This window comes from Bufo bufo, chromosome 1, assembly GCF_905171765.1.
Source record: "Bufo bufo chromosome 1, aBufBuf1.1, whole genome shotgun sequence".
NCBI lineage: Eukaryota > Metazoa > Chordata > Amphibia > Anura > Bufonidae > Bufo > Bufo bufo.
The window spans coordinates 220,348,834-220,375,312 of NC_053389.1; the positions used below are offsets into that span (position 1 = coordinate 220,348,834).

At 47.6% G+C, this 26,479-nt stretch overlaps 1 protein-coding gene across 6 annotated transcripts in view; it reads left to right on the forward strand.

The window, feature by feature from the left end:
* PDE3A (phosphodiesterase 3A) overlaps positions 1–26,479 on the forward strand; it is a 327,345-nt gene that overhangs the window by 274,169 nt on the left and 26,697 nt on the right. For all 6 annotated transcript variants that reach the window (XM_040435459.1, XM_040435462.1, XM_040435455.1 and 3 more), the window contains 4 exons: positions 1,222–1,307; positions 1,389–1,567; positions 14,018–14,155; positions 23,323–23,434. In XM_040435459.1, coding sequence (XP_040291393.1) covers positions 1,222–1,307; positions 1,389–1,567; positions 14,018–14,155; positions 23,323–23,434 — 515 coding nt within the window. The remainder of the gene's footprint in view (positions 1–1,221; positions 1,308–1,388; positions 1,568–14,017; positions 14,156–23,322; positions 23,435–26,479) is intronic.

The following is a 26,479-nucleotide window of genomic DNA, read 5'->3' on the forward strand; positions in this document are numbered from 1 at the left end:
TACCTTCCTGGAGCCAGAGCTTATTTTCTCTACCAGTAACCCAAAATAACTGTATGTCCTCTGCGTTACTTCACTTGGTCTGATCCTGAGTGACAGCATGTTGTAAACTGTAGTCACACCTAGAGCTGCACTCACAATTCAGCTGTTACATCTTTTCCTATAGTCCAATCACATCCAGAGCTGCAGTAAATATTCTGTATCATGTCTTATGCTCAAGTTACATCAGGTGCTTCAGTCACAGTTCTACTGTTATATTGTTTCTTATACTCCAGTCACATCCTGAGCTGCAGTCACAATTCTGCTGTTACATCTTTTCCTATACTCCAGTCACATCCAGATCTACAGTGACTATTCTGTATCATGACTTATACTCAAGTCACTGGGTGCTGCAGTCACAGTTATACTGTTACACTGTTTCCTTTACCCCAGTCACATCCAGAGCTGCATTCACTATCCTGTTACATAATGTCTTCTAATAAAGTAAATCTAGAGCCGATGTCACATTTCTACTATCACATCATGTCCTACACTGCAGGTACAAATGTCATCTTATACTCCAGCCACATCCAGAGCTGCATTCACTATCCTGTTACATAATGTCTTCTAATAAAGTCAATCTAGAGCTGATGTCACATTTCTACTATCACATCATGTCCTACACTGCAGTTACAAATGTCATGTCTTATACTCCAGTCACATCCAGAGCTGCATTCACTATCCTGTTACATAATGTCTTCTAATAAAGTCAATCTAGAGCCGATGTCACATTTCTACTATCACATCCTGTCCTACACTGCAGTTACAAATGTCATGTCTTATACTCCAGTCACATCCAGAGCTGCATTCACTATCCTGTTACATAATGTCTTCTAATAAAGTCAATCTAGAGCTGATGTCACATTAATACTATCATATCCTGTCCTACACTGCAGTTACAAATGTCATGTCTTATACTCCAGTCACAGCCAGAGCTCAGGATCAGTCTCAGACAAGTAAAGTTGGATTATATCCAGATCTACTCTTTAGACTGCAGAAACCCTCTTATATGACATGTTGATGACATTTTGGGATCCACACTGACTCCCTGAATGTATTCTCTTTGCTGCTGAATCCCCTATGGTGCCAGTTGGAGATTTTCTACAAGATGACTAATTTGAAGAGGAGTTTCCCTTTAAATATGGTGAAAACGATGTATAGCAGACGGTATATTGTGTGTTACAGCTGTGGCAGGCCGTACAACCAGGAGAACCCAACAGAGAGGACGCTGGATTGCCATGAGGACGCACCACACTCGGGGAACAGAGCAGGTATTCATGTGCACTATTATAGCGTCCATTATCTGGATAATATGAATCATCATAAGGAGACGTCGTTCCCCATTATTACAGATGATCCGGCTCACACCACATCAGACTATGACAGCACGCATGAGACCAACAACAGCGACAGCAGCGATATCGTACAGAATGATGACGAGGCTGAGGCGGAGCTGACACAATCCAGGAAAGTCTCTGTATCCAGAACGTACCGACCCGACAGCATAGACCTCCATGCGTTAACAACCGAGGTCAGTGGTCACGTGGCAGCATCATACATGTGGTACAGGAACAGGCCCCACCCCCTAACTGAGGCCCCTCCTCCCTAGTCTATGTGCAGCCTTTCCCATACTGCTACCTTCTGAACTTATGCTTATACACAGCTGCCAGACAGAACAAGCAGAGCTGCAGAATAAAGCATGGGGGAGGGATGCAGCAGTCTCTGACAGAAGGTTGATATCAGAATACACAACTCCAAAAGGCAAGGCAGCTAAGTTGTTTCTTGATGGAGCAGAGATGCAGTGTAAAGCATTGGAGAGGGACAGAGCTGCAGCCTGAGCATCTAATGTGACTACATGTGGATGTCAGAGTGAGTTTACCTGGGCTGCTTGTTAAATGGAGGTGAATGGCTGGCTGGATTTGCATGCAGCGATCACCTCCATAGTATGAGAACGAGGGATTGCTAATGTAATCGCTCATCCTCCTACAGCTGCTTTGTTTCGGGGCAGCAGATTTCTGCTTAGACTGCATGATCTGCTGCCCAGAAATGATGATGTACTTTGCACAAATGAGTTTCACCCAATGAACGACCATTTCGGGTGATCAGCTACACCTTTAAACTGGCAGATTGTCAGGAACGAGCATTCGCACTGTGTAAACCCGCCATTAGACTCCAATAGATAATGCTGCTAAGCTGTAGTCACTAATAATAGATGAGTCTTGATGTAGCAGATATGCAGTGTAGCAGTAGTGGAGAGTCGCAGTGCAAAAACGGGGGAGGGACATGGGTGGCACACACACAGCAGTAGTCTGGGCATGGATGTCAGACTGCCTCAGCCACCAGTCGACAGCGCATCTGAGCTGATCTGAGTCCCCATGGATGTCAGACTGCCTGAGCCACCAGGAGACAGCGCATCTGAGCTGATCTGAGTCCCCATGGATGTCAGACTGCCTCAGCCACCAGTCGACAGCGCATCTGAGCTGATCTGAGTCCCCATGGATGTCAGACTGCCTGAGCCACCAGTAGACAGCGCATCTGAGCTGATCGGAGTCCCCATGGATGGGAGATATGCCTGAGCCTCAGGTTTTATGACACTGGTGAATGTTTCTATAACTCCAGTTCCAAAAAAGGTGCGTAAAATATAAATAAATGTATATAAAAGCAGAATGCAGTGATCTGAAAATCTCACAGAGCCACATGTTATTCCCAATAGATCATAGAAGACAAGTTGAAGGTGAGACATTTTACCATTTCATGAACAAAATTAATCATTTAGATCTTGATGTCAAAAAGCATCTGAAAAAAGTTGGGACTGGGGCAACAAAAGGCGAAAAAGTAAGTGGTACTGTGCTAATAAAAAATAACTGCTGGAGGACCTGACATAAAAAGAGCATCTTAGAAGCAAAGATGTGCAGAGGTTCGCCAATCTGCCAAAAACTGCCTCTAAAAATTGTGGAACAATTTCAGAAAAAACTCAAATTCCAAAGACTTTAAATATCCCACCACCTACAGTACATCATATCCTCAAAAATTCACATGTGCTCAAAGGACAAGGCTGACGGTCAATATCGGATGCTTGTGATCTACGGGCCCTCAGGCAGCACTGCATTAAAAACAGGCCTAATTCTGTACTGGAAATCATTGGGCTCAGGAACACCTCCAGAAATCACTTGAAGAGGGAATTGGCTAACTGTTCGGTCCCTTAACATCATATATCTTACCTGATTCCCCCCCCACCTCATAGAAATAAATACACAACACTACTGCTCGGATTTAATCGGCCACAGCAGCCGTTTATTGAATAAATACATAACATAATTAACTTAATAACCATAAATTAACCAATGACGAGGGAGGTCCTAGAAGCCCCAATAGCCCCATAAACACCGGGAAAAAACCTGCGACTCCATCTTGCCCCCAGCCGTTGAACCCAGCTCGGAGGCAGCAACTGATGGACGCCTAGTTCGTTAATGCCAGCTCCTCCATGAGAGTCCAGCCCCTCCCGCGGGGCACTCCCATCCTCAGATACCACCAGATACCCCGCCTCCAAGAACGCGCAGATTGACCTCCTCAACCCTGCGCGTCCCTCCACATCCGTAACGCTATCTCCACTCCACTCTGGATCCCCAAAGACCACAAATCTGTCCCCACCGCATTCAGATGTACCCCATCCATTCTCCAAAATGCACCAACTCCCTTCTCCAAAACTTCATGACGCACCACCACAGCCCCATTCTTTGCCATAAACCGGCCCACTGCCCTATTCACCTTTATCCGGCCTTATTAATGCTCTCCACGGACCTTGCTTCCCTCCATGACTTCCGCGGCACAATGTCCGACCAAACCGCAACTTCACATCCCGTATCAACTCTCTAAATGGACGCCTCCCCAAGTCATTGCCCCCAACATGGAGCACCAACACATCCGGAGGCTGATCCAACCACGCAAACTGCTGCACCTCCCGCAACACTCCCCCCCCCCATAACATACCTCTAACCCCTAACCACCTAACTGTAGCCTCTTCTGCACTCAACCCAAGCTGGCGACCGTTCGGCCTCACATCTGCTCTGATTGCCCCCCAAAAAACATACGAGTGTCCTAAAATCCACACCAAGGCCGCCGGAAAACCTGCAAACAAACCAAAACATAATTAACACAACCCCTACCTACTGCTACGCAACTCACAACAAACCCAGCCTAACATAAGATTTAAATCGCACCGACTCCCAACGCCCGATCCTCATGATTACCTCATCACTGACCCCCAATCTAGCCGCCTCAGTCGCAGCACCAATCCTAAATGAATGTCCAGAATACTCCTTATCCTGAACCCCCAAAGCCTTTAAACATTTTTTGAACACAGCCAAAAACTGAAATCTAGACAAAAACGAACCATCCTCATGTCGAAAAAACGGCAACGAATCCCTCACAATACCCAACCGATACCTCCCCACGCACCGAACTGGGCACATACCACATCCAGGAACAGAAAACAATGTAAACTGTTGCCCTCTGCCCTCCTGATCCGTCTTTGACCTACGAATCCGAACCACAACCCTATCCTCGCCAAACTCCACATCATAACTCCTCAACCCCTCCGCACGGTTGACACTGCTACTCACCAATGCCCCCAATCTGAAAGCCCCAAAGAACGCTAACGCAAATGCCGCTCTAGACAACCCTATCTCCCATCCCGAGCTACAAACAACGCTCAACTTCTCACCCATCTGTACCAATAACTCAAAAGACACCGGCCTCCTCCAATCTGTCACCTTACCTGCCCCCTTTCGCCAACCTTTTAAAACCTGCTGTACTAAAAAACCTTTTATCAGATCCACCGGTCCCCGCAGCCTGAACCCAAACGCCACACCTGCAATCAAACGATTCACTCTAGACACCGACCAGCCCTCACTTTTTAAATGCCCCAACAACATCACCAACTTAACACCCCCATCATCCAAACCTGCTCCCCAGTTACCGATCCACCTCTCCCAGATTTCCCACGCCTTACCATACTCCCTCCACGTACCAGGACTCAGTGAATCCCTCAGCAACCCCATCACCTCTCCTCCAAGATCCCCCACAGCCATGACGGACACTCCAGACCCTCCAACTCAGTTTCTGGCGCTAGAAGCCGGAACCGATCCCACTGTGAACGAGAAAGAGAATCCGCCACAGAATTAGACACTCCCGCGACATGCTCTGCCACCAACCACACGTTAATCGACAAGCACCGCAATATCAAAAACTGCAAAAGCCTAACCACCAGAGGGGAAGATGCCGATAAACTGTTGATAGCCTGGACTACCCCCAAATTATCACAATGAAAATGCACCCTCCTATTCTCAAATCTTTCCCCCCACAACACAACCGCCATGACAATGGGAAACAACTCTAACAATGCAATATTCTTCACCCAACCCCGTACTACCCACGACTCCGGCCACCCGCCCGCACACCATTGCCCTTGACAATAAGCGCTCCCCCCGACAAAACCCACTCCCCCCGACGCATCTGTATATAACTCAAAATCCGCAGTATCACAAACCTCCCCCATGAGTAATGTCCGCCCATTATACTGCCCCAAAAATTCCGCCCAAACCCTTAAATCCCCTTTTAACTCTTTCCACAACCTCATGAAGTGATAAGGCGCAGACACACCTGATGTAGCGGCAGTCAACCTTCTACAGAAAATTCTACCCATCGGCATGATCTGACATGCGAAATTAAGCTTCCCTAACAACGACTGTAGATCCCTCAACCTAATCTTCTCCCGCACTATGGCCTTATCAATTTCCTGCCGCAAATTCAGCAACTTGTCCTCTGGAAGCCTACACTCTATCCTCTCCGTGTCTATGACGATCCCCAGGAAACACAATTCTGTCACTGGACCCAACGTCTTTTCCCTCGCTAACGGCACCCCAAAACGCGCAAAAACCGACTGCACCGTGTGCAACAACAACGAACTGACACAAGAATTCGCCGGCCCCAAACACAAAAAATCGTCCAAATAATGAATAACCGATGAACAACCCGAAACTTCCACCACCACCCACTCCAAAAATGAGCTAAAAGTCTCAAAATACGCACACGAGAGGGAGCACCCCATAGGTAAACACCTATCCACAAAATACTCCCCCTCCCAACAACACCCCAACAAACCCATGCTCTCAACGTGAACCGGAAGCAGACGAAAAGCCGCTTCAACATCAACTTTTGCCAACAACGCCCCCCGCCCACACTGTCTTACCCACCTAACAGCCGCATCAAATGACGTATATACTACCGAACAAAGCTCGGGATCTATACCATCATTGACCGACGCCCCTTTCGGGTAAGACAAATGATGAATGAGCCGAAACTTGTTTGGCTCTTTTTTTGGGACCACCCCCAGTGGAGACACTTTAAGGTTCGGAAGCGGTGGCGCCCTGAATGGGCCAGCCATCCGCCCCAATTCTACCTCCTTTTTAATTTCTCAGTCACCACCTCCGCATGATCAAGCGCGGACCTAAGATTCTTATGAACCATAGGCAGAGGCGTATCTAGTGAAAATGGCGCCTATGGCAAGCACTGAAACTGCGCCCCTGTCAAAATATTTTAAACCCATCTTTCAGATAACCTTAACAAAAAAAAAAACACGATAGCTCTTTTGTAGAACCCCCATAAAAACTTACAGTTACTTGACTTGGCCCTTGGGGATCTCGGACGCCACTTCAACACTTTGGCCGGGGACTCGGCGGAGCTGATGTTGTGCTTTAACCTAATGAGAAAGATTTCATAATAAGGATTTGGAGAAAGGGCAGAGGGATAGCAGAGCAGGGAAAGGCTGGTGCTGCTACTAGGGGGTCATACCATGGGGGAGTAATAAAGCCCACCATAATGCCCCCCCAGTAGTAATAATTCTCCTTATAATATGCAAAACATTTGTAATGCCCCCAGTTGAGCTAATGTTCCCATAATGTGCCAATATAAAATACCCCTTCTCAGTGCCCCCGTAGATGACCCCCATAGTGCCCCCCCTTCCCCATAGTACCCACCATAATGTGTCCCAGTATAAAATGCCCCTATACAGAGCCCCCATATAAAATATCTTCTTTTTTAGCCTCAGTAGATGCCCCTATAGTGCCCCCCAATAATCTGCAGTAAGATGTGCCCCCATAGATGCCCCCAATCATGTGCCAGTAATAAGAGCCCCCCCACCATCATGTGCCAGTAGCCAGAGCCCCCCATATCATATGCCAGTAGCCAGAGCCCCCCCATATCATGTGCCAGTAGCCCCCCTTATGTGCCAGTAGCCCCCCTATGTGCCAGTAGCCCTCCTTATCATGTGCCAGTAGCCCCCCTTATCATGTGCCAGTAGCCCCCTTATCATGTGCCAGTAGCCCCCCTTATCATGTGCCAGTAGCCCCCCTTATCATGTGCCAGTAGCCCCCCTTATCATGTGCCAGTAGCCCCCCATATCATGTGCCAGTAGCCAGAGCCCCCCCCCATATCATGTGCCAGTAGCCAGAGCCCCCCCCCACCATCATGTGCCAGTAGCCAGAGCCCCCCCATATCATGTGTCAGTAGCCAGAGCCCCCCCATATCATGTGTCAGTAGCCAGAGTGCCCCCATATCATGTGCCAGTAGCCAGAGTGCCCCCATATCATGTGCCAGTAGCCCCCCATATCATGTGCCAGTAGCCCCCCTTATCATGTGCCAGCCCAGTAGTCCCCCCTTATCATGTGCCAGCCCAGTAGTCCCCCCTTATCATGTGCCAGTAGCCAGAGCCCCCCATATCATATGCCAGTAGCCAGAGCCCCCCCATATCATGTGCCAGTAGCCCCCCTTATGTGCCAGTAGCCCCCCTATGTGCCAGTAGCCCTCCTTATCATGTGCCAGTAGCCCCCCTTATCATGTGCCAGTAGCCCCCTTATCATGTGCCAGTAGCCGGTAGCCCCCCTTATCATGTGCCAGTAGCCCCCCTTATCATGTGCCAGTAGCCCCCCTTATCATGTGCCAGTAGCCAGAGCCCCCCCCATATCATGTGCCAGTAGCCAGAGCCCCCCCCCACCATCATGTGCCAGTAGCCAGAGCCCCCCCATATCATGTGTCAGTAGCCAGAGCCCCCCCATATCATGTGTCAGTAGCCAGAGTGCCCCCATATCATGTGCCAGTAGCCAGAGTGCCCCCATATCATGTGCCAGTAGCCAGAGTGCCCCCATATCATGTGCCAGTAGCCCCCCATATCATGTGCCAGTAGCCCCCCTTATCATGTGCCAGCCCAGTAGTCCCCCCTTATCATGTGCCAGCCCAGTAGTCCCCCCTTATCATGTGCCAGCCCAGTAGCCCCCCTTATCATGTGCCAGCCCAGCCCAGTAGTCCCCCCTTATGTGCCAGCCCAGTAGCCCCCCTTATGTGCCAGCCCAGTAGCCCCCCTTATCATGTGCCAGCCCAGTATTGTACCTATATAAAAAAATAAAAAAAAATAATACACTTATACTTACCTCCAGCAATGCGATGCGATGCAGGCCCCCTCTTCCGTCTGTGTGTCCCTCGCTATACGGCTCAGGCGACGCGATGACGTCATCGCGCCATCACCGGCCTCTGATAGGCTGCCAGCACTAAGCCGGCAGCCTATCAGAGGAACAGGAGGGGACACACCTCTCCCTCCTCTGCCGCAGCACAGACAGGCATCTGTATTGCCGTCCTGAGGACGGCAATACAGATGACTATGGAGATGAGCGCTTCCGCAATGGAGGCGCTCATCTCCTGCTCTGCCCTGCCGCCGGCCGCGGCCGCCCCCACTTGTCACCAGGGCCGCAGCGCTGGGGTGCGGGGCCCGGGCACCCACTGCACCCCGTGTAGGATCGGCCCTGGTCGCCCCCCCCCCCGCTTGGCGCCTATGGCACTAGCCATGGCTGCCATAACTTAGATACGCCACTGACCATAGGCCCCGCCGTTACCACCGAAGGAATGCGAAAACCAAACCTAAAACCATCCCCCAACAACTTGGCCGCCGCCCGGTCCGGATACCTATCTAGAAACTCCTGCATCTTTTCCACCCGCACCCGTGTCCGACCCTTTTCCAACACCATCACCCCCCCTCTGTCTTCCCCCCTTAAAGCAACGGCTAGCTCCATGGGACCCCCCACACGCTGTGCATTCGTGCTTGAATTTGCACTTAGCACCGAATCTGCAGCTTCCGTCATTAAAGAGGAAACACAACCATTTTGCTGACGCTGCCGCCAGTGCTCCCGGAGGAGACCCCCCGGGCTCACCCCGAAAGGATTGCCCGTCCCTAGGCGGTACCGTTACCTTCAACCATAACCCGATATCCTTATGGTCCCACCGTATATCAGACCTAACCGCCTTACGCTGCCGGAACTGCTCGTCATAGCGGAGCCATCCCACACCGCCATATACCCGATACGCCTCCCCTATGGCATCTTGGTAACAGAACAACGCCGAACAACATTGTGGGGACCTTTCCCCAATGACACTTGCTAATATGGCAAATGCTTGCAGCCAATTAGCAAATGTACGGGGAATCAACCTATGCCGCCGCTTCTCCTCCTCCTCCTCCTTTTTCCCCTCGTCCTTCTTACCCCTATCCAAATTAAACCGTTCCAAGGGAAGCAGGGAAAATATTTCCACATATTCCCCTTTCCAGATCTTCTCTTTTACCTCCTGCTTCAAATGGGCCCCCAAAGCACACATACACTTCCCCACGCGCTCTGTCATCCAGCCTCTGCCCCTCTTCCTCCCCCCCTACCTGAGTCTCCACCGACACCGACCCTCCACACGACCTGGCTACCGGTCCTGGCAACACCCCCCACGCCGGCAATAGCGACCCTCCTGCTGACCCCAAACTAGACAACCAACCCACCAATCCCCCCAAAAACTGCCCCAACCCTTTTCCTAACTCACCCATGGCCACCCCCCCCCCCCCCCCCAGCACTTCCCACCGGGAAGCCCTGCGCTAACAAGGGACTCCAAGTAGTCTCACCAGGCACCACGGGCGCTGTGAATCCCGCTGCCGCTGATCCTGACTCCCGCTGCACAGACTCTCCTTCGGCGTTGCTCCTGGACGTCGACGGTAACTCCTCCCGGACGACTTGCACGGCCCTCTGGATGATGCTGGCAGGCCTCTGGCACGACGACACGGCTTCCGCTCTGCACGGAACTTCTCTGAGCCTGCACAGCTCTTCTCCCCCACTCTGTGCAACCCGAGGCACCTGGATCTCATCACACAGCTGAGTAGACCGCCCGCTACAGCATGGACTGGGCCGATCCACCGTTCCTGGTCCTGCGTCCTCAAGACTAGCTGCAGAGTGCGGGGGAAGGGGCGTCCCGCTCTGCTCTGGGCCCCGCCGTGTAGTGGGATTCCTCCCGCGACGAGAGAGCCCTGCTGAAGGCTGAGCAGGCCCCCTCCGCCGAGGAGGGTCCCTTGAAGGGGTCCCTACTCGGCGCCGGACCCTGGGGGTGCATTCAGGGCTCAGGCGCGCCGGTGGGATACCCCGCCGCGGCCGGACAGCCCGTTCAGTGGGGGTAACATAGAAACATAGAATGTGTCGGCAGATAAGAACCATTTGGCCCATCTAGTCTGCCCAATATACTGAATACTATGGATAGCCCCCGGCCCTTATCTTATATGAAGGATGGCCCTTTGCCTATCCCATGCATGCTTAAACCCCTTCACTGTATTTGCAGCTACCACTTCTGCAGGAAGGCTATTCCATGCATCCACTACTCTCTCAGTAAAGTAATACTTCCTTATATTACTTTTAAACCTTTGCCCCTCTAATTTAAAACTGTGTCCTCTTGTGGTAGTTTTTCTTCTTTTAAATATGCTCTCCTCCTTTACCGAGTTGATTCCCTTTATGTATTTAAAAGTTTCTATCATATCCCCTCTGTCTCTTCTTTCTTCCAAGCTATACATATTAAGGTCCTTTAACCTTTCCTGGTAAGTTTTATCCTGCAATCCATGTACTAGTTTAGTAGCTCTTCTCTGAACTCTCTCTAGAGTATCTATATCCTTCTGGAGATATGGCCTCCAGTACTGCGCACAATACTCCAAGTGAGGTCTCACCAGTGTTCTGTACAGCGGCATAAGCACTTCACTCTTTCTACTGCTTATACCTCTCCCTATACATCCAAGCATTCTGCTGGCATTTCGTGCTGCTCTATTACATTGTCTTCCCACCTTTAAGTCTTCTGAAATAATTACTCCTAAATCCCTTTCCTCAGATACTGAGGTCAGGACTGTGTCAAATATTCTATATTCTGCCCTTGGGTTTTTACACCCCAGGTGCATTATCTTGCACTTATCCACATTAAATTTCAGTTTCCAGAGTTCTGACCATTCTTCTAGTTTTCCTAAATCCTTTTCCATTTGGCGTTTCCCTCCAGGAACATCAACCCTGTTACATATCTTTGTGTCATCAGCAAAAAGACAAACCTTACCATCGAGGCCTTTTGCAATATCACTTATGAAGATATTAAACAAAATCGGTCCCAGTACAGATCCCTGTGGAACCCCACTGGTAACATGACCTTGTTTTGAATGTTCTCCATTGACTACAACCCTCTGTTGTCTGTCACTAATCCACTCAACAATATGGGAGTCCATGCTCAATGACTGCAGTTTATTGATAAGTCTTCTATGTGGGACAGTGTCAAAAGCCTTACTAAAATCTAGATATGCGATGTCTACTGCACCTCCACCGTCTATTATTTTATTCACCCAGTCAAAAAAATCTATAAGATTTGTTTGACATGATCTCCCTGAAGTAAACCCATGTTGTTTTTCATCTTGCAATCCATGGGATTTTAGATGTTCCACAATCCTATCCTTTAATAGGGTTTCCATTAATTTGCCTACTATTGATGTCAGACTCACTGGTCTATAGTTGCTCGATTCCTCCCTACTACCTTTCTTGTGAATGGGCACGACATTTGCCAATTTCCAATCTTCCGGGACGACTCCTGTTACTAATGATTGGTTAAATAAATCTGTTAACGGTTTAGCCAGCTCACCACTAAGCTCTTTTAATAATTTTGGGTGTATCTCATCAGGCCCCTGTGGGTAGCCACAGGAGCAGGCGCCATAACACACGCACCAACCTGCTCCTGCAACCAGCCAGGCCCCCGCACCTCCGCCTCCCTGCGCAGCCACTCCAACAGCTCCTCCACAGATAAAGACCGCGCCGCCATTATCCTGCCTGTCCGTTCGCTTCCCCCTGGCCGACTGCACCTGACCCCGCCTCCTCCTCCGCATTGACCGCTAACCACCCCCCCCCCCATTTACATGGCGACACGCGCCCTTTCCTCAATCCCTGCCTCTCTACCTTAACCCCTGCCTCACCTGTCCCTTCACACCCAAAACCCTCTTCATGAGAGGCCTCCCCTTACCGCTGCGCTTCTTGTCCGGCCTAACTGTTCACAGGTAAAAGAAGTCATATGTCAACATGATCCAGAAACGTCTCCGTCTTCTCTTGTCCAAAGCTCATTTAAAATGGACTGTATCTCTGATGGTATGGCGTTGCATTAGTGCCTATGGAGAGGACAGTTTACACATCTGGAAAGGCACTATCAATGCTGAACAGTGTATGGAGATTTTACAACATAGGCTCCCATCCAGAGAAGGCCTTGCATATTTCAGCAAGACAATGCTAAACCACATACTGCTTCCAGCACAACAGCATGGCTTTGCAGAAGAAGAGTCCGTGGGCTGAACTGGCCTCCTGAAGTCCAGACCTTTCCCCAATAGAAAACATTTGGCGCATCATAAAATGAAAAATCTGGAAAACAAAGATCCAGGACTATTGAGCAACTAGAACGATACAAGAACAGGACATTCGTCTCCCAAAACGCCACCAATTGGTCTCCTCACTTCCCAGATGTTTACGGACTGTTGTTAAGAGCAGATGCCACACGACAGTAGACGTGGCACTGTCCCAACTTTTTTAAGATGCATTGCTGCCATCAAGTTCTAAATGAGTTAATTTTTTTTTCATGAAATGGTAAAATGTCTCACTTTCAACATCAGATGTGTTCTATGATCTACTGTGAATAAAATATGTGTCTGAGATTTGCATCCTGTTTTTATTTACATTTTACACTGCAACCCAACTTTTTGGAATCGGGATTGCATACTTACCAACGTTTAAGGCTACTTTCACACTTGCGGCAGTGCAGTTCCGTCGTCGGAACTGCCCGCCGGATCCGCCGATCTGGGTGTGACTGAACGCATTTGTGAGATGGATCCGGATGCGGATCCGTCTCACAAATGCATTGCAAGAACAGATCCGTCTCTCCGCTTGTCATGTGGACAGATGGATCTGTCTTGTATTTTTTTCAAATTTTTACCGGTCTGCGCATGCGCAGGCCGGAAGGACGGATCCGGAATTCCGGTATTTTGAATGCCGGATCCGGCACTAATACATTCCTATGGGAAAAAATGCCGGATCCGGCATTCAGGCAAGTCTTCAGTTTTTTTCGACGAAGATAAAACCGTAGCATGCTGCGGTTTTATCTTTTGCCTGATCAGTCAAAACGACTGAACTGAAGACATCCTGATGCATCCTGAATGGATTACTCTCCATTCAGAATGCATGGGGATATGCCTGATCAGTTCTTTTCCGGTATAGAGCCCCTTGGACGGTACTCTATGCCGGAAAAGAAAAACGCTAGTGTGAAAGTACCCTAAGTTGGTAAATTCAGGGCATTGAAACACTGCCCACTGTAACGCCCCAACTCCACCTAGGAACACCCGCTTATGGGACAGTTTATCATAAGTCCCATCTATTTTAGGCCTAGGACAGCCCGAATTTACTGGGACTGTCTCTGATTTGGGACTGCTAACAACTACTGGGTTGTAGATGAGAGGGCACAAATGGTGACTTCCCTTCCAGTAGAGCCACATTACAGTATGGTAGTAGGATGAGGCTCCTGATGTCCACCTACAGCTGAAAACTGACTGCCCTTTTTTTGTTATCAGGACAAGCCCTTCTTGGCTCCCGAGCCCCTTGTTATGGATAACATTGAGGTCCTCATGGGAGAGATTAACAATTGGAACTTTCCTATATTTGACCTGATGGAGAAAACGGGTGAGAAATGTGGCAGAATCCTTAGCCAGGTAAGAGTGCGGTGTCACCTACGTGTTTGGGGGGTAGTGACAGGGGCCCTGTAATAAATTATAATAGGTATCACTATCTCTATCCTTAACTTCCATTTTGAAATCTGTGCTTTTACAACATCCATGTACTTACTGTATCTTCTACTCCTCTTTAATGGTCATTTTACACTTGCTGATAAAAAGGGGGCTGACTGAGGGAGGAACGCCCCATTCTGGGATTGATGATGTGTGGGGGTGAATGATTGCTACTATGATAGTTTATCTCCATACAGTTCCATATGACAATTTTAGGTGCTGCATAAAAGATTAAATCACCTGGCAAAAAAGCTGGGTGATTGGGGGCACCTTAACACGGGCCGGTTATCAGGAAACAACATTTGTTCCTGACAGTTGTTCCAATTCTTGACGCGTGGAAAAGGGCCTTTAGTGACATCGAGAGCGGCAGTTTCGTGCTCTTACATGGTGTATAAGGTTCCAGTCATATCTAGAGCTGCAGTCACTATGGTGCGGTCCCCTCACGTCTTATGTTCCAGGCTGGGCTCAGTTTTCTGAAATTGCAGAAAAACACTGCAGTGTATTGTCACACTTGCAGAAAACCATGGCATACAATGCACTGCGTTAGCAACGTACAATTGGTCCCTCAAGTTACAATATTAATTGGTTCCAGGGCAACCATTGTATGTTGAAACCATTGTAACTTGAGTATTCGGTTCCAAAGCCCCAAAATGTCATCCAAGATAAGAGAAAATGAAGATTTAAGAAAAATAAGCAGATAACTAAGACGGATAAAACAAGTCCTTATATATAACAGTCCGGTATAGCTGCTAACTAGTAACTAATACAGCAAGTTTACCAGAGAAGTGGTCATTATTGGTTAGGTCTGATTCTAAAACATTGTATGTTGAGTCTAGTTTCAACTTACGATGGGCCAGAAAAGCCCATTATATGTTGACACTATTGTATCCTGAGGCCATTGTATCCTGAGGGACCACTGTATAAACCAAGCTTTATTCTCCAGTTGCATCCAGAGGTGCAGTCAGATTTCTGCTTTTACACCACGTTATGTACTCTTGTCTAGGGCTGCAGTAAACGATTATTTCAGTAATCGAGTATTCTATCGATTATTTTTTACAATTAATCGAGTAATCTGATAAGAAAAAATTAATTGACTGTTTTCCTTTATAAAAACTCATCAGTCCCCAACACCCTTCGTTTCCCCCTGTGCGATCAGTCCATGTGCATCAGTTCCCCCAGTGCCTTCAGCTCCACTCCCCCAGGGCCATCAGCCACTCCATGCCATCCATTGCCATGTCCCCCACTCCCCCAGTGCCACCAGATCAGCCCCGCCATGTCCCCCACTCCCCCAGTGCCACCAGATCAGCCCCTCCATGTTCCCCAGTGCCACCAGATCGGCCCCTCCATGTCCCCCAGTGCCACCAGATCGGCCCCTCCATGTCCCCCAGTGCCACCAGATCGGCCCCTCCATGTCCCCCAGTGCCACCAGATCGGCCCCTCCATGTCCCCCAGTGCCACCAGATCGGCCCCTCCATGTCCCCCAGTGCCATCAGATCGGCCCCTCCATGTCCACCAGTGCCATCAGATCGGCCCCTCCATGTCCCCCACTCCCCCAGTGCCATCAGATCAGCCCCTCCATGTCCCCCAGTGCCATCAGATCAGCCCCACCATGTCCCCCAGTGCCACAGATCAGCCCCTCCATGTCCCCCACTCCCCCAGTGCCATCAGATCAGCCCCTCCATGTCCCCCACTCTCATCAGATCATCCCCTCCATGTCCCCTAGTGCCATCAGATCAGCCCCTCCATGTCCCCCACTCCCATCTGCCCCTCCATGCCATCTATTGCCGGCTGCCCCCCTTCAGTACCATGTCCTCAGCGCCAGTGAAATAAAATACTTACCTTTCCTGTAGGGGCGCCGCTCCACAGCTCCTTCCTCTTCTTCTCCGCTTACGTGCACTATGACCTTGCAATGTGTCAGGATCCAGTGCAGCGCGGTACAGGCCGGCGGGTGACCACGGAGCGGTAAGTAATAGCAAGCGCTTCACTCCCGCTCCGTGGTCACATGACACAAACGAATCCTTGATGCAAAAAATTTGCATCGAGGATTTTTTTGTGTCGAATTACTCGATTCAACTGAGCAATCGTTTCAGCCCTACTCTTGTCACATTGATACATCTAGAGCAGCAATCATAGGTCTGCCCTTTCATATGTACAGTGCCCTGGAATTAATAAGTAGTGTTGAGCGCGAATATTCGAATTTCGAATTTTTATCTCGAATATCGCAATTTCGAGATTTCGCAAATATTTCGAATATAGTTCCATATATTTGCGAAATCGAATATTCGTGTTTTTTTTTTTTTGTTTTTTTTTTCATCTGAAAATCTATGATTCCTCCCTGCTTCTTGCTTGTGGGTCAATGAGCCATTGGCCCACAAGCAACTGAATTGAAGCTGGAAGGAATCACGTTTTCAGATGGACCAAATATGACGAATATTCTAAATAAAGAATATATTGCTGTATATTAAATTTTAAAATATTTGTCCTATTCTAATCTAAACCAATAATCTCGGTAATAATATTCGAGTTCACTAATATTACAACAGAAAAATCGTAATGGTTAATACGTGTGCCCGAGCGCATGACAAAATCGTTATTTAATCAACTTCAGCATACAACACCCCGACAAGCGTCCCCGTCACCATGGGAACGCCTGTGGGTTAGAAAATACCATCGGATCTGAGTTTTCCCTGAGATCGTAAAACCTCAGATCCGATGGTATATTCTAACCCACAGGAGTTCCCATGGTGACGGGGACGCTTGTCGGGGAGCAGTATGCCAAAGTGGAATATTATTGCTCTAACTTCGTCTTTTAGAATATTCGTAATATTGCTCTAACTTCGTCTTTTAGAATATTACGAATATTCTAAAAGACGAAGTTAGAGCAATATTAAGAATATTCGTAAAATACACATATTAGCCTAGCCATAGTCAATTAGTCATAGGAACGTTGCCTTATACTATCAAAAGAAAAATTGCAATACGCGATTAATTAAATCGCATATTATTCGCGATAAATGGAATAATTACGAATATTCGATTTCGACGAATATAACACGAATATTCAATAGAATATTCGCGAAATATCGCGAAATCGAATATGGCACCTCCCGCTCATCTGCCCTACTCTGCCTTACTCTGTTGGGACCAGGCGGTTTATTTTCCACTTTGGTTATGGTGTCCCCCTCAATGTAAATGGTCGCAGTGTAGTGAAGATTCTCATGGAGTGGATGTGTCTAAACCTGAGGAGGTCTGTGCCCAATTTGCATCCTATTACACTAAACTTTATGCATCAAGACATGCCCCCATGACTGACAGTTTGAGGACATACCTAGATCAGATTAAACTCACAAGACTATCTAGGGAAGATAGAGGGATACTAGATTCCCCAATATTGGCTGCAGAGATTCAGATAGCAATAGGAGCTATGGCCCTACATACAGTAAGACCCCAGGTCCGGACGGCTTTCCTGCCGAGTGGTACAAACTATACGCCGAGAATATGGGTGCACAATTCAGTAGGTTGTTTACATATGCCCTGCAGAATTCAGAATTGCCACCGTCTTTCTCTGAGGCTACAATAGTGGTGATTTACAAGGCGGGGATGCCACCGGATCAATGTAGTTCATACTGGCCCATCTCACTTATAAATTTAGATGCCAACATTTTGGCCAAGGTGTTGGCCCTACGATTGACGGGGGTTATCCTATTTATCGTGGGGACAGACCAATCTGGCTTTACGCCAGGGAAATCTACGAATATTAATCTTAGACGCCTTTACACCAATTTAAAGATTAAGCATGACAATATAGGCAATAGAGCCATAGCCTCGTTAGATAATGAAAAGGCCTTTGACTCAGTAGAATGGACCTTTCTATGGGAAATCTTGGAAAGATTTGGGTTTCCAGGGAACTTTGTGCAGTGGTTAAGACTCCTGTATCGGAAACCCACAGCTCGTGTCAGAGTTAATGGATATTTGTCAGAACCATTCCCCATACATAGAGACACGCGACAGGGATGTCCTTTATCCCCTTTGATATTTGCATTGGTGATGGAACCTCTGTCGTGTCTCTTAAGTAGTTGTAGTCGTATAGAGGGCTGGAACATCGCGGGGATAACTGAGAAGTTATCCTTATACGCAGATGATATGCTAGTGTATTTGGGAGACACAAGTGGGTCGCTGGAGGCGCTTCTGGAAGTAGTGAATGAATATGGTGGATTTTCTGGTATGAGTGTTAACTGGGCTAAATCAGTGCTGTATCTAGTAGACGGAGGGGAGGGGACACCGGTCTCTTCCAGATCCACTGGTGGTGGATCAATGTAAATATCTGGGAATTATCATACATAAAGATATACATCAATTGATCCCACTTAATATTTCACCGACCAGGGAATACATCAACCGAAAACTGAAGGCATGGGAAACCCTCCCTCGGTCACTGGTAGGACGTATCAACATTTTTAAAATGATATTTCTACCCATATTACTATATGTATATAGAGCAGCGCCAGTTGTCCTACAGAAACCTAATTTTGTGGCAATTGACAAACTACTGACTCCATTCCTCTGGACTAACACGAAACCTAGATTGGCTAGGGAAACTCTAAAAGCGCCAAACACTCGGGGTGTCTTGACTCTACCTGACATGTATAGATATTACTGTGCTGTCCAGTTGACGTACGCAAACTGGTGGGTAAGGACGAATGCTAACAATCCGGCAGTGGTGCTGGAAGCGGCACTCCTTGGATCATATGAGGCTCTGACAAATTTTCTGTACAGAATGGGTAAATATCCAGTTGAACACCTCACCTCTAACATGTGTGGGTTTGAGGTAATAGGGGAGGTGGGGAGGGATGGTCCCCTGTGTTGCCATTGTGGAGGAATGTAAAATTACCGGAACTAGATTCACTTCCCGATTTTAGAATTTTGGCCAAAACATAGAATTAAATATTTGACTCAGTTGTTCTCCGAAGGAGCTTTTAAAACCTTTCCTGAGTTAAAGGAGGAGTTCGGCCTACCCAGGAATAGCCTGTTTAGATATTTTCAATTAAGACATGTCTGTGCAGAGCAATTTGGTAGTGGTAGAATCAAGATAGAATATGGAGAGATTGAAAAAATTGTCGACACACAAATGTAAACCAGTATCCTCCTTCTACTCAGTACTCATGTCCGAATTGGCTTCTCCGCTGACCAAAGCTTTGGCAAAGTGGCAGAAGGATATCCCTAGGCTAGGCATGAAAGAGAGCTCAAGTATAACTGGAGGAGTACAGTCATAAGTGCTGGGGATCCCTTAATACAGGTGAAGTGGTTGCACAGAGTCTATTTGACTCCGATCAGGCTGGAACGAACGTGTCAACTTAATAGTTCTGAATGTTCTAGATGTAATAGAGCGACTGGCACTCTAATGCACATGATCTGGGAGTGTCCAAAAATTGCGGCATTCTGGTCAGCAATTCATGAGTTTTTGAACTTGAAACTGGGATTGCCGGCGGTATGCTCCCCTGAAAATAGCCTGTTAGGACTTGTGGATGATCTATTGCAAACCAAATACTCTAAAAAAAACAATATCGACTTCTAATGTTCTATGCTAGGAAGTCTATCCTATTGAATTGGAGGCCCCCGAAAGACACCTCAATCCAACTTTGGATGAAACTTATAGATGAAGCCTTACCAATGTAAAAAATGACATATTTGGCTAGAAATAATCCTGAGAAATTTGACAAAATATGGGGATTGTGGTTGACTGCTAGAACATTGGTGGTCTAAAGCAGCGGTTAACAACCGCCGGGCCGCGGCCCAGGACCGGGCCCTGGAAGATTGTTTGCCGGGCCGCGGCAATTAGGGTGGCCAGACGCCTTGCACAACTCTCTCTCTGATTGGAGGCTGAATATAAATTCAGAACGCAGCAGCCTAAAGGACTCGCAGTACGCATGTGCCGCTCTGAGTTCCTCCCACCAGCTGAGTACGTTCTTCAGACCAGTGTTAGCAACTGTCACCCGCATCACGTAATGAGGACGGCCCGCCTCTTATATTACCTGTCATATGGTCAGTCACGTGGTCCGGTCATCTGCTATGAGAGCCATTGTATCCATGAAAATTAAGATGTCGAGAGCGCACGTGTTGCCCGTAGTAACCAGTCATGTGAGGTGCGGCAGGTCTCTGTGGGGAGTATAGTGTGGAGGTCTCTGTGGAAAGTATAGTGTGGAGGTCTCTGTGGGGAGTATAATGTGGAGGTCTCTGTGGGGAGTATAATGTGGAGGTCTCTGTGGGAAGTATAGTGTGGAGGTCTCTGTGGGGAGTATAGTGTGGAGGTCTCTGTGGGGAGTATAGTGCAGGGCTCCAGATGGCGACCAAAACGGTCGCCAATGCGCCTTAAAATTTGCAGATGGCGACAAGACTTTTTTAGTCTTGTCGCCATTTGCGACTGTACCGCTGCGATCCTGCGCAGCCTAAGTTCTCTTCAGTAGCACACTGCACAGTGGAGAAGGAAGGAGTCCCTCCCTCTCCACTGTGACGCGGCCGCCACTACCACCAACGGGGAGATAGGAGGGGAGGAGCTGTCGCCACTGCGCCACCAATGAATGTAAAACATAAGTGTCGGCAGCGGTATCACAGACCCGGCACCTGGCCTCAATAACAGGGCAGGCGATCCGCGGCCATTAACCCCTCAGGTGCCCCAGATCGCATGCCCTGTTATTGAGGCCGGGTCTGTGATACTGCTGCAGACACTTGTATAAAAGAGTTAGAGGACCTTTCATGGGTCCAAAGAATCTGAACTTATCAGCAGGCTGCATAGAGCGGCGCCCAGGGATCTAAGTGCACTTACTATTATTCCTGGGCGCCGCTCCGTTCGTCCGCTGTGGCCCCCGGTATTTTCAGCATTCAGAGGAAGGAGGAGGAGACGCCAGTGTCTCTCCTTCTCCCTGACAGCAGTGCTGTCCAATCACAGCGCAGAGCTCAGAGCCAGGGAGAAAAAAAACCTCCCTGGATCTGAGCTCTGATTGGACAGCGCTGATGTCAGGGAGAAGGAGAGACACTGGTGTCTCCTCCTCCTTCCTCTGAATGCTGAAAATACCGGGGGCCACAGCGGACGAACGGAGCGGTGCCCAGGAATAATAGTAAGTGCACTTAGATCCCTGGGCGCCGCTCTATGCAGCCTGCTACTAAGTTCATATTCTTTGGACCCATGAAAGGTCCTCTTTAAACATTCATTGGTGGTGCAGTGCGCTCTCCCAAAGCCTCTTCCCCCCCCCCCCCATTATCACTGGCCACAAGTCGTCCCCCCCCCCCCCCCATTGTTATATGGTGGCCACAGGGTCCCATCCCCTCCAGTGGTGGCAGTGGCAGATTACACTGCTGGGGCTCAGATCGTTACCATGGCAGCCAGGATGCTACTGAAGCCCTGGCTGCCATGTTCAGCTCCCTGCTGCTGTGTGCACAGAGCACAGGGCAGCAGGGAGATGTGTGAGGTCCTATTCACCCTGATAGAGATCTATCAGGGTGAATAGCACAAGGGATGAAAAGATCCAGGTTCTAGTCCCTAAGGGAAGAAATGGTTATTAATTAAAAAGTTTAAAAAAACACCAAAATACTAAAAGTTTAAATGGCCCCCTTCCCAGTTTTACATATAAAATTTACAAACAATAAAGAATAAACATATTACATATCGCCACGTCCCAAAAAGTGTGAGCTATTAAAATATTAAAAAATATTTCCGCTCGGTGAAGGCCGTAACAGAAAAAAAAACTCTAAACCACGCAATTCGCCATTTTTAGTCACCTTGTCCCCCAGAAGATGTCCCTGGATGTGAGAGGCATGTGGTGCTGTATTCTCCTATATGTAGGGCACCTGCGTCTCATCTTCTCAAAGTCCTTTTTTTAAAATTATATGCATTTTAAATTTGGCGACTAAAAAATTAAATTTGGCTCCTAAATTTTTTAGTTTAGGAGCAGATGGCTCCTAGTAATTTTTTTTTGTCTGGAGCATTGTAGTGTGGAGGTCTCTGTGGGGAGTATAGTGTGGAGGTCTCTGTGGGGAGTATAGTGTGGAGGGTCTCTGTGGGGAGTATAGTGTGGAGGGTCTCTGTGGGGAGTATAGTGTGGAGGGTCTCTGTGGGGAGTATAGTGTGGAGGGTCTCTGTGGGGAGTATAGTGTGGAGGGTCTCTGTGGGGAGTATAGTGTGGAGGGTCTCTGTGGGGAGTATAGTGTGGAGGGTCTCTGTGGGGAGTATAGTGTGGAGGGTCTCTGGGGTTAATAACTACTGTGAAGTGGGGACTGCTGAAAGGGGGAAATAAATACTGTGACGAGTGCTGAAGAGGTTAATAGCTACTGTGAATGGGGGATGCACCTTGTGTTTTGTTATGCGCGTGACTCAATCAGCGCCGACCATCACCCCCTAGGCCCCACCCAAGAACCCCACCCCCCACCCAACCCGGTCACTGGGAAAATTGTCTTGCATGAAACTGGTCCCAGGCACAAAAAAGGTTGGGGACCACTGGTCTAAAGGAATGCGGGAGCCTGGCGGCGCTGCAAGGGGGTGTATGAGAGGGTGAATGATATTAAAATGTATAACATAATTATTATGAAGCAACAGCGAAAAGGCAGTCCTGAAGGAATCACACTGCCAGACTTCTATGACATCTGTTTAATGTACCAAACCATTGCCAACATGTTTCACTGATTTGTGTGAATCTGGTTCTTTGAACTGTTCTAAATGTTTATTTCTTAAAATGACAAATAAAAACAAAAAAAAAAAAATATATATTCTCATGGACCAATCTCCAAGAGAAAGCAGTGTGGTCATGACTTCATGATACTGACATGGCTAGCTTGGAACCACCTCAGATCTGGTTCCAATAATGTAAAAGGAACCAGGTACTATTTTGGCCTTGTGGAAAAACAAAAAAGCAGGATAGAGTTGGGCAAAGTCGAGCCATTTCCATGCAGTGCTCTAAAATCAGGTCTCTCATGCTCTCTTGTTTGATTATGGTCAGTAACGCATTGTACCCAGCGGTGCGGCTTGTCCTGCGGTGACCTGATATTGCTCTCTGTGTGATCGGTTCCAGCCGCTTACCGGACTCTGCTTTTCTTTCCAGATGTCGTATCGGCTTTTTGATGATATGAATCTGCTGGAGACATTTAAGATTCCACTGAAGGAATTCATGAACTACTTCCACGCGCTGGAGAATGGATACAGAGACATCCCCTGTGAGTCCATTATCTTTCAGTGTGCAGCGCTACTAGTAGAGGACGAGTCATCATCCCAGGATTAGGCTTCCCCCCTCTGTGCCCTATAGTGTGGTGGTTACAGTAGAGTTTGGGATGACCAGGGTCTTGTGGCATAGCTGGCCGGGGTCATGTTCTCCAAGTGCTAGGGGAAAGGGGGGCTAACACCCTCTAGTAGTGGCAGCAAGAGTTAATAGTAGTTAATAAAGTTCTAGCAGCAGTAGTGCGGGATGGTTGTATTTAGTGAATGCATCGTCCCCAAGCATTAATGGGATTCAGCGGCACCGGGGATCTTCATTCTGTGCTCCCTTTTCCAATAAGCCATGCCCCCTTGTTTAGCTTGGTGCAGAGGATCCCTCTAAAACTAGATGCAGCAAATTATGGCAAAAATGTGCCAATTTGCAACAAATTTTGGTGCAGTTTATGACAACATCTAGGTGTACTCACATTGTGAGTGTCTGGGGACAGGGATGATGGAAGTCATACAGTGGCCCACATTTACTAATCCCTAATTTGTAGACAGAGTGAACATAGACAGGCAATATGAAAATGCGCCACATTTATGACCGTGGCTGATGCTGGATGATCAATCTGCAGACTTTGCAGGCGATTGTCGGAAAAGAAGCTCTCCTTCCCGGCAATTGCCTTTTCCTCAGTGGAGGAGAGCGCTGCTGCTAACTGCAGCAATCTCCTCCACAGTATTCGGCGGAGAGATCGCTATTGCCATGACTCGTCCCCATACAAAATCATTATTTGCTGGCAGCAGACCGTGATTAGACAGCACAATATGCCAGCAGTAAAACGATGATTTTTAACCCGTACAATAAATAAAAAAAACTATTGCTCTTAGGAAATAGCAACACAAAAACAAGATTTTATTCTGTTCAAAAAGGCTTTCACTGTGTAAAAACAAAACAAATAAAAATTATAGACATATTAGGTATCGCCATGTCTGCAACAACCTGCTCTATAAAAATATCACATGAGATGGCCCCTAGCCTTGCCTCACAAAAAGTGTAATACCAAGCGGTCAAAAAGTCTTATGTAGCCTAAAATGGTACCAATGGAAACATCACCTCATCCCGCAAAAAATGAGACCCTACATAAGACAATCACTCAAAAAATAAAAACCAATGGCGCCCCTAAACCAATCCATCAAAATCTGCTTCAAAAGCCATACTTCCCTTCTGAATCCTGCCATGTGCCCTCACAGCAGTTTACCACCACATATGGGGTGTTGCCATATTCAGGAGAAAATGGGTAACAAATTATGGGGTGCCTTTTCTCCTGTTACCCATTGTGAAAATAAAAAATGTGAGGCTTAAGCAACATTTTATTGGAAGAAATGAAACTTTTAATTTTTACATTCAAGTGTTTCTAAATTCCATAAAACGCTTAGGGGGTCAAAGTGCTCAGTACACCCATTAATATATTCTTTAAGGGCGTAGTTTCAATTCTTGTGAAACACCTCAAGGGTTAACAAAGTTTGTAACATCAAATTTGAATAATTTCAGGGGTTTCGTTTCTAAAATGGGGTCATTTATGGGTGGTTTCCATTACGAAAGCCCCTCAAAATCACTTTATAACTGAATTGGTGCTTAAAAAAAATGGTTTTGGAAATTTTGTTGAAAATTTGAAAAATTGCTTCTAAAATTCTAAACAATCTAACGTCCTAAAGAAATAAAATTACATTTACAAAATTATGACAAAATAAAGCAGAAATATGGGGAATGTTCACTGATAACTATTTTATGAGAAATTACAATCTGTCTTAACCCCTTAGGGACTTAGGACTACTGGTATGCCCTGTTTACCGAGTCCTTAAGGACCCAGGGCATACCGGTCCGTCCTGTGTAGTTTTGATCACTGCCGCACGGCCGGCAGTGATCGGAACAGGGTGCCTGTTGAAATCATTCAGCAGGCAACCTGTGACAATGCCTAGGGGGATCATGTGACCCCCCCCCCCCCCGCATTGCCGATCGCTACAAACCGCAGGTCAATTCAGACCTGCGGTTTGTAGCGCTTATGCAAGTTTCTGATCCCTGCGGTCTGTGACCACAGGGATCAGAAACATCAAAGTGCCTATATTATATTTCTATGTTAAACCCCCCCCCCCCCCTACAGCCCTCTGTGTTTTTGTGCCTGCGGGCGCAGCGGGGGGAAGGATTGCGGGCGGTGCGGGAGGCGGGCGGCAGTGGGGGGGGGGCGGGTGCGCGATCTTCCACCCGCCCCCCGTTTATTCTCAGGATGACCGAGCGGTTGAATCAGAGTGTCAGCTCATTGCTGACACTCTGATTCAAACGGCTGACATCTGTGCAGATGTCAGCCGTTTTAACCCCTTCCATGCCGCGGGGACCGCTGTATGGAAGAGGTGAAGAGGGAGGGAGCTCCCTCCCTCTCCCATCAGGGGGCTTCTGTGCCTTTGCAGCTCCCAGACAAGATGGGGTGACAGAGGGAGGGAGCCCATGGCAACAGGACACCTTCTCAGGCATCCTACTGTCCATGGTGCTGAACAGATCTGTGCTAAAGGCAGAGATCTGTTCAGACAAAGTGTGAGTGAAATACAGTGCAGTACACTATATAGTGTACTGTACTGTATTATACAGACATCAGACCAACTGGATCTTCAAGAAGCAAGTGGGTCTGGGTAAAAAAAATAAAAATTAAAAGTGAGAAAAAGTTCAAATAAAAAAAAAACATTTATCCCTGATTAAAAATTAAAAAAATAAAATTCCCTACACATGTTATATATCACCGCGTCTGTAACGACCCGATCTATAAAACGGTCATGTTACATTCCCCGCACGGTGAACGCCATAAAAAATAAAACTATGAAGAAATTGAAATTTTGCCCACCTTACTTCCAAAAAAAGGTAATAAAAGTGATCAAAAAAGTCGTATGTACTCCAAAATAGTACCATTCAAACCATCGTCTCATCCCGCAAAAAATGAGCCCCTACATGAGACAATGGCCCAAAAAATAAAAAAACTATGGCTCTCAGACTATGGAGACACTAAAACAAGTTT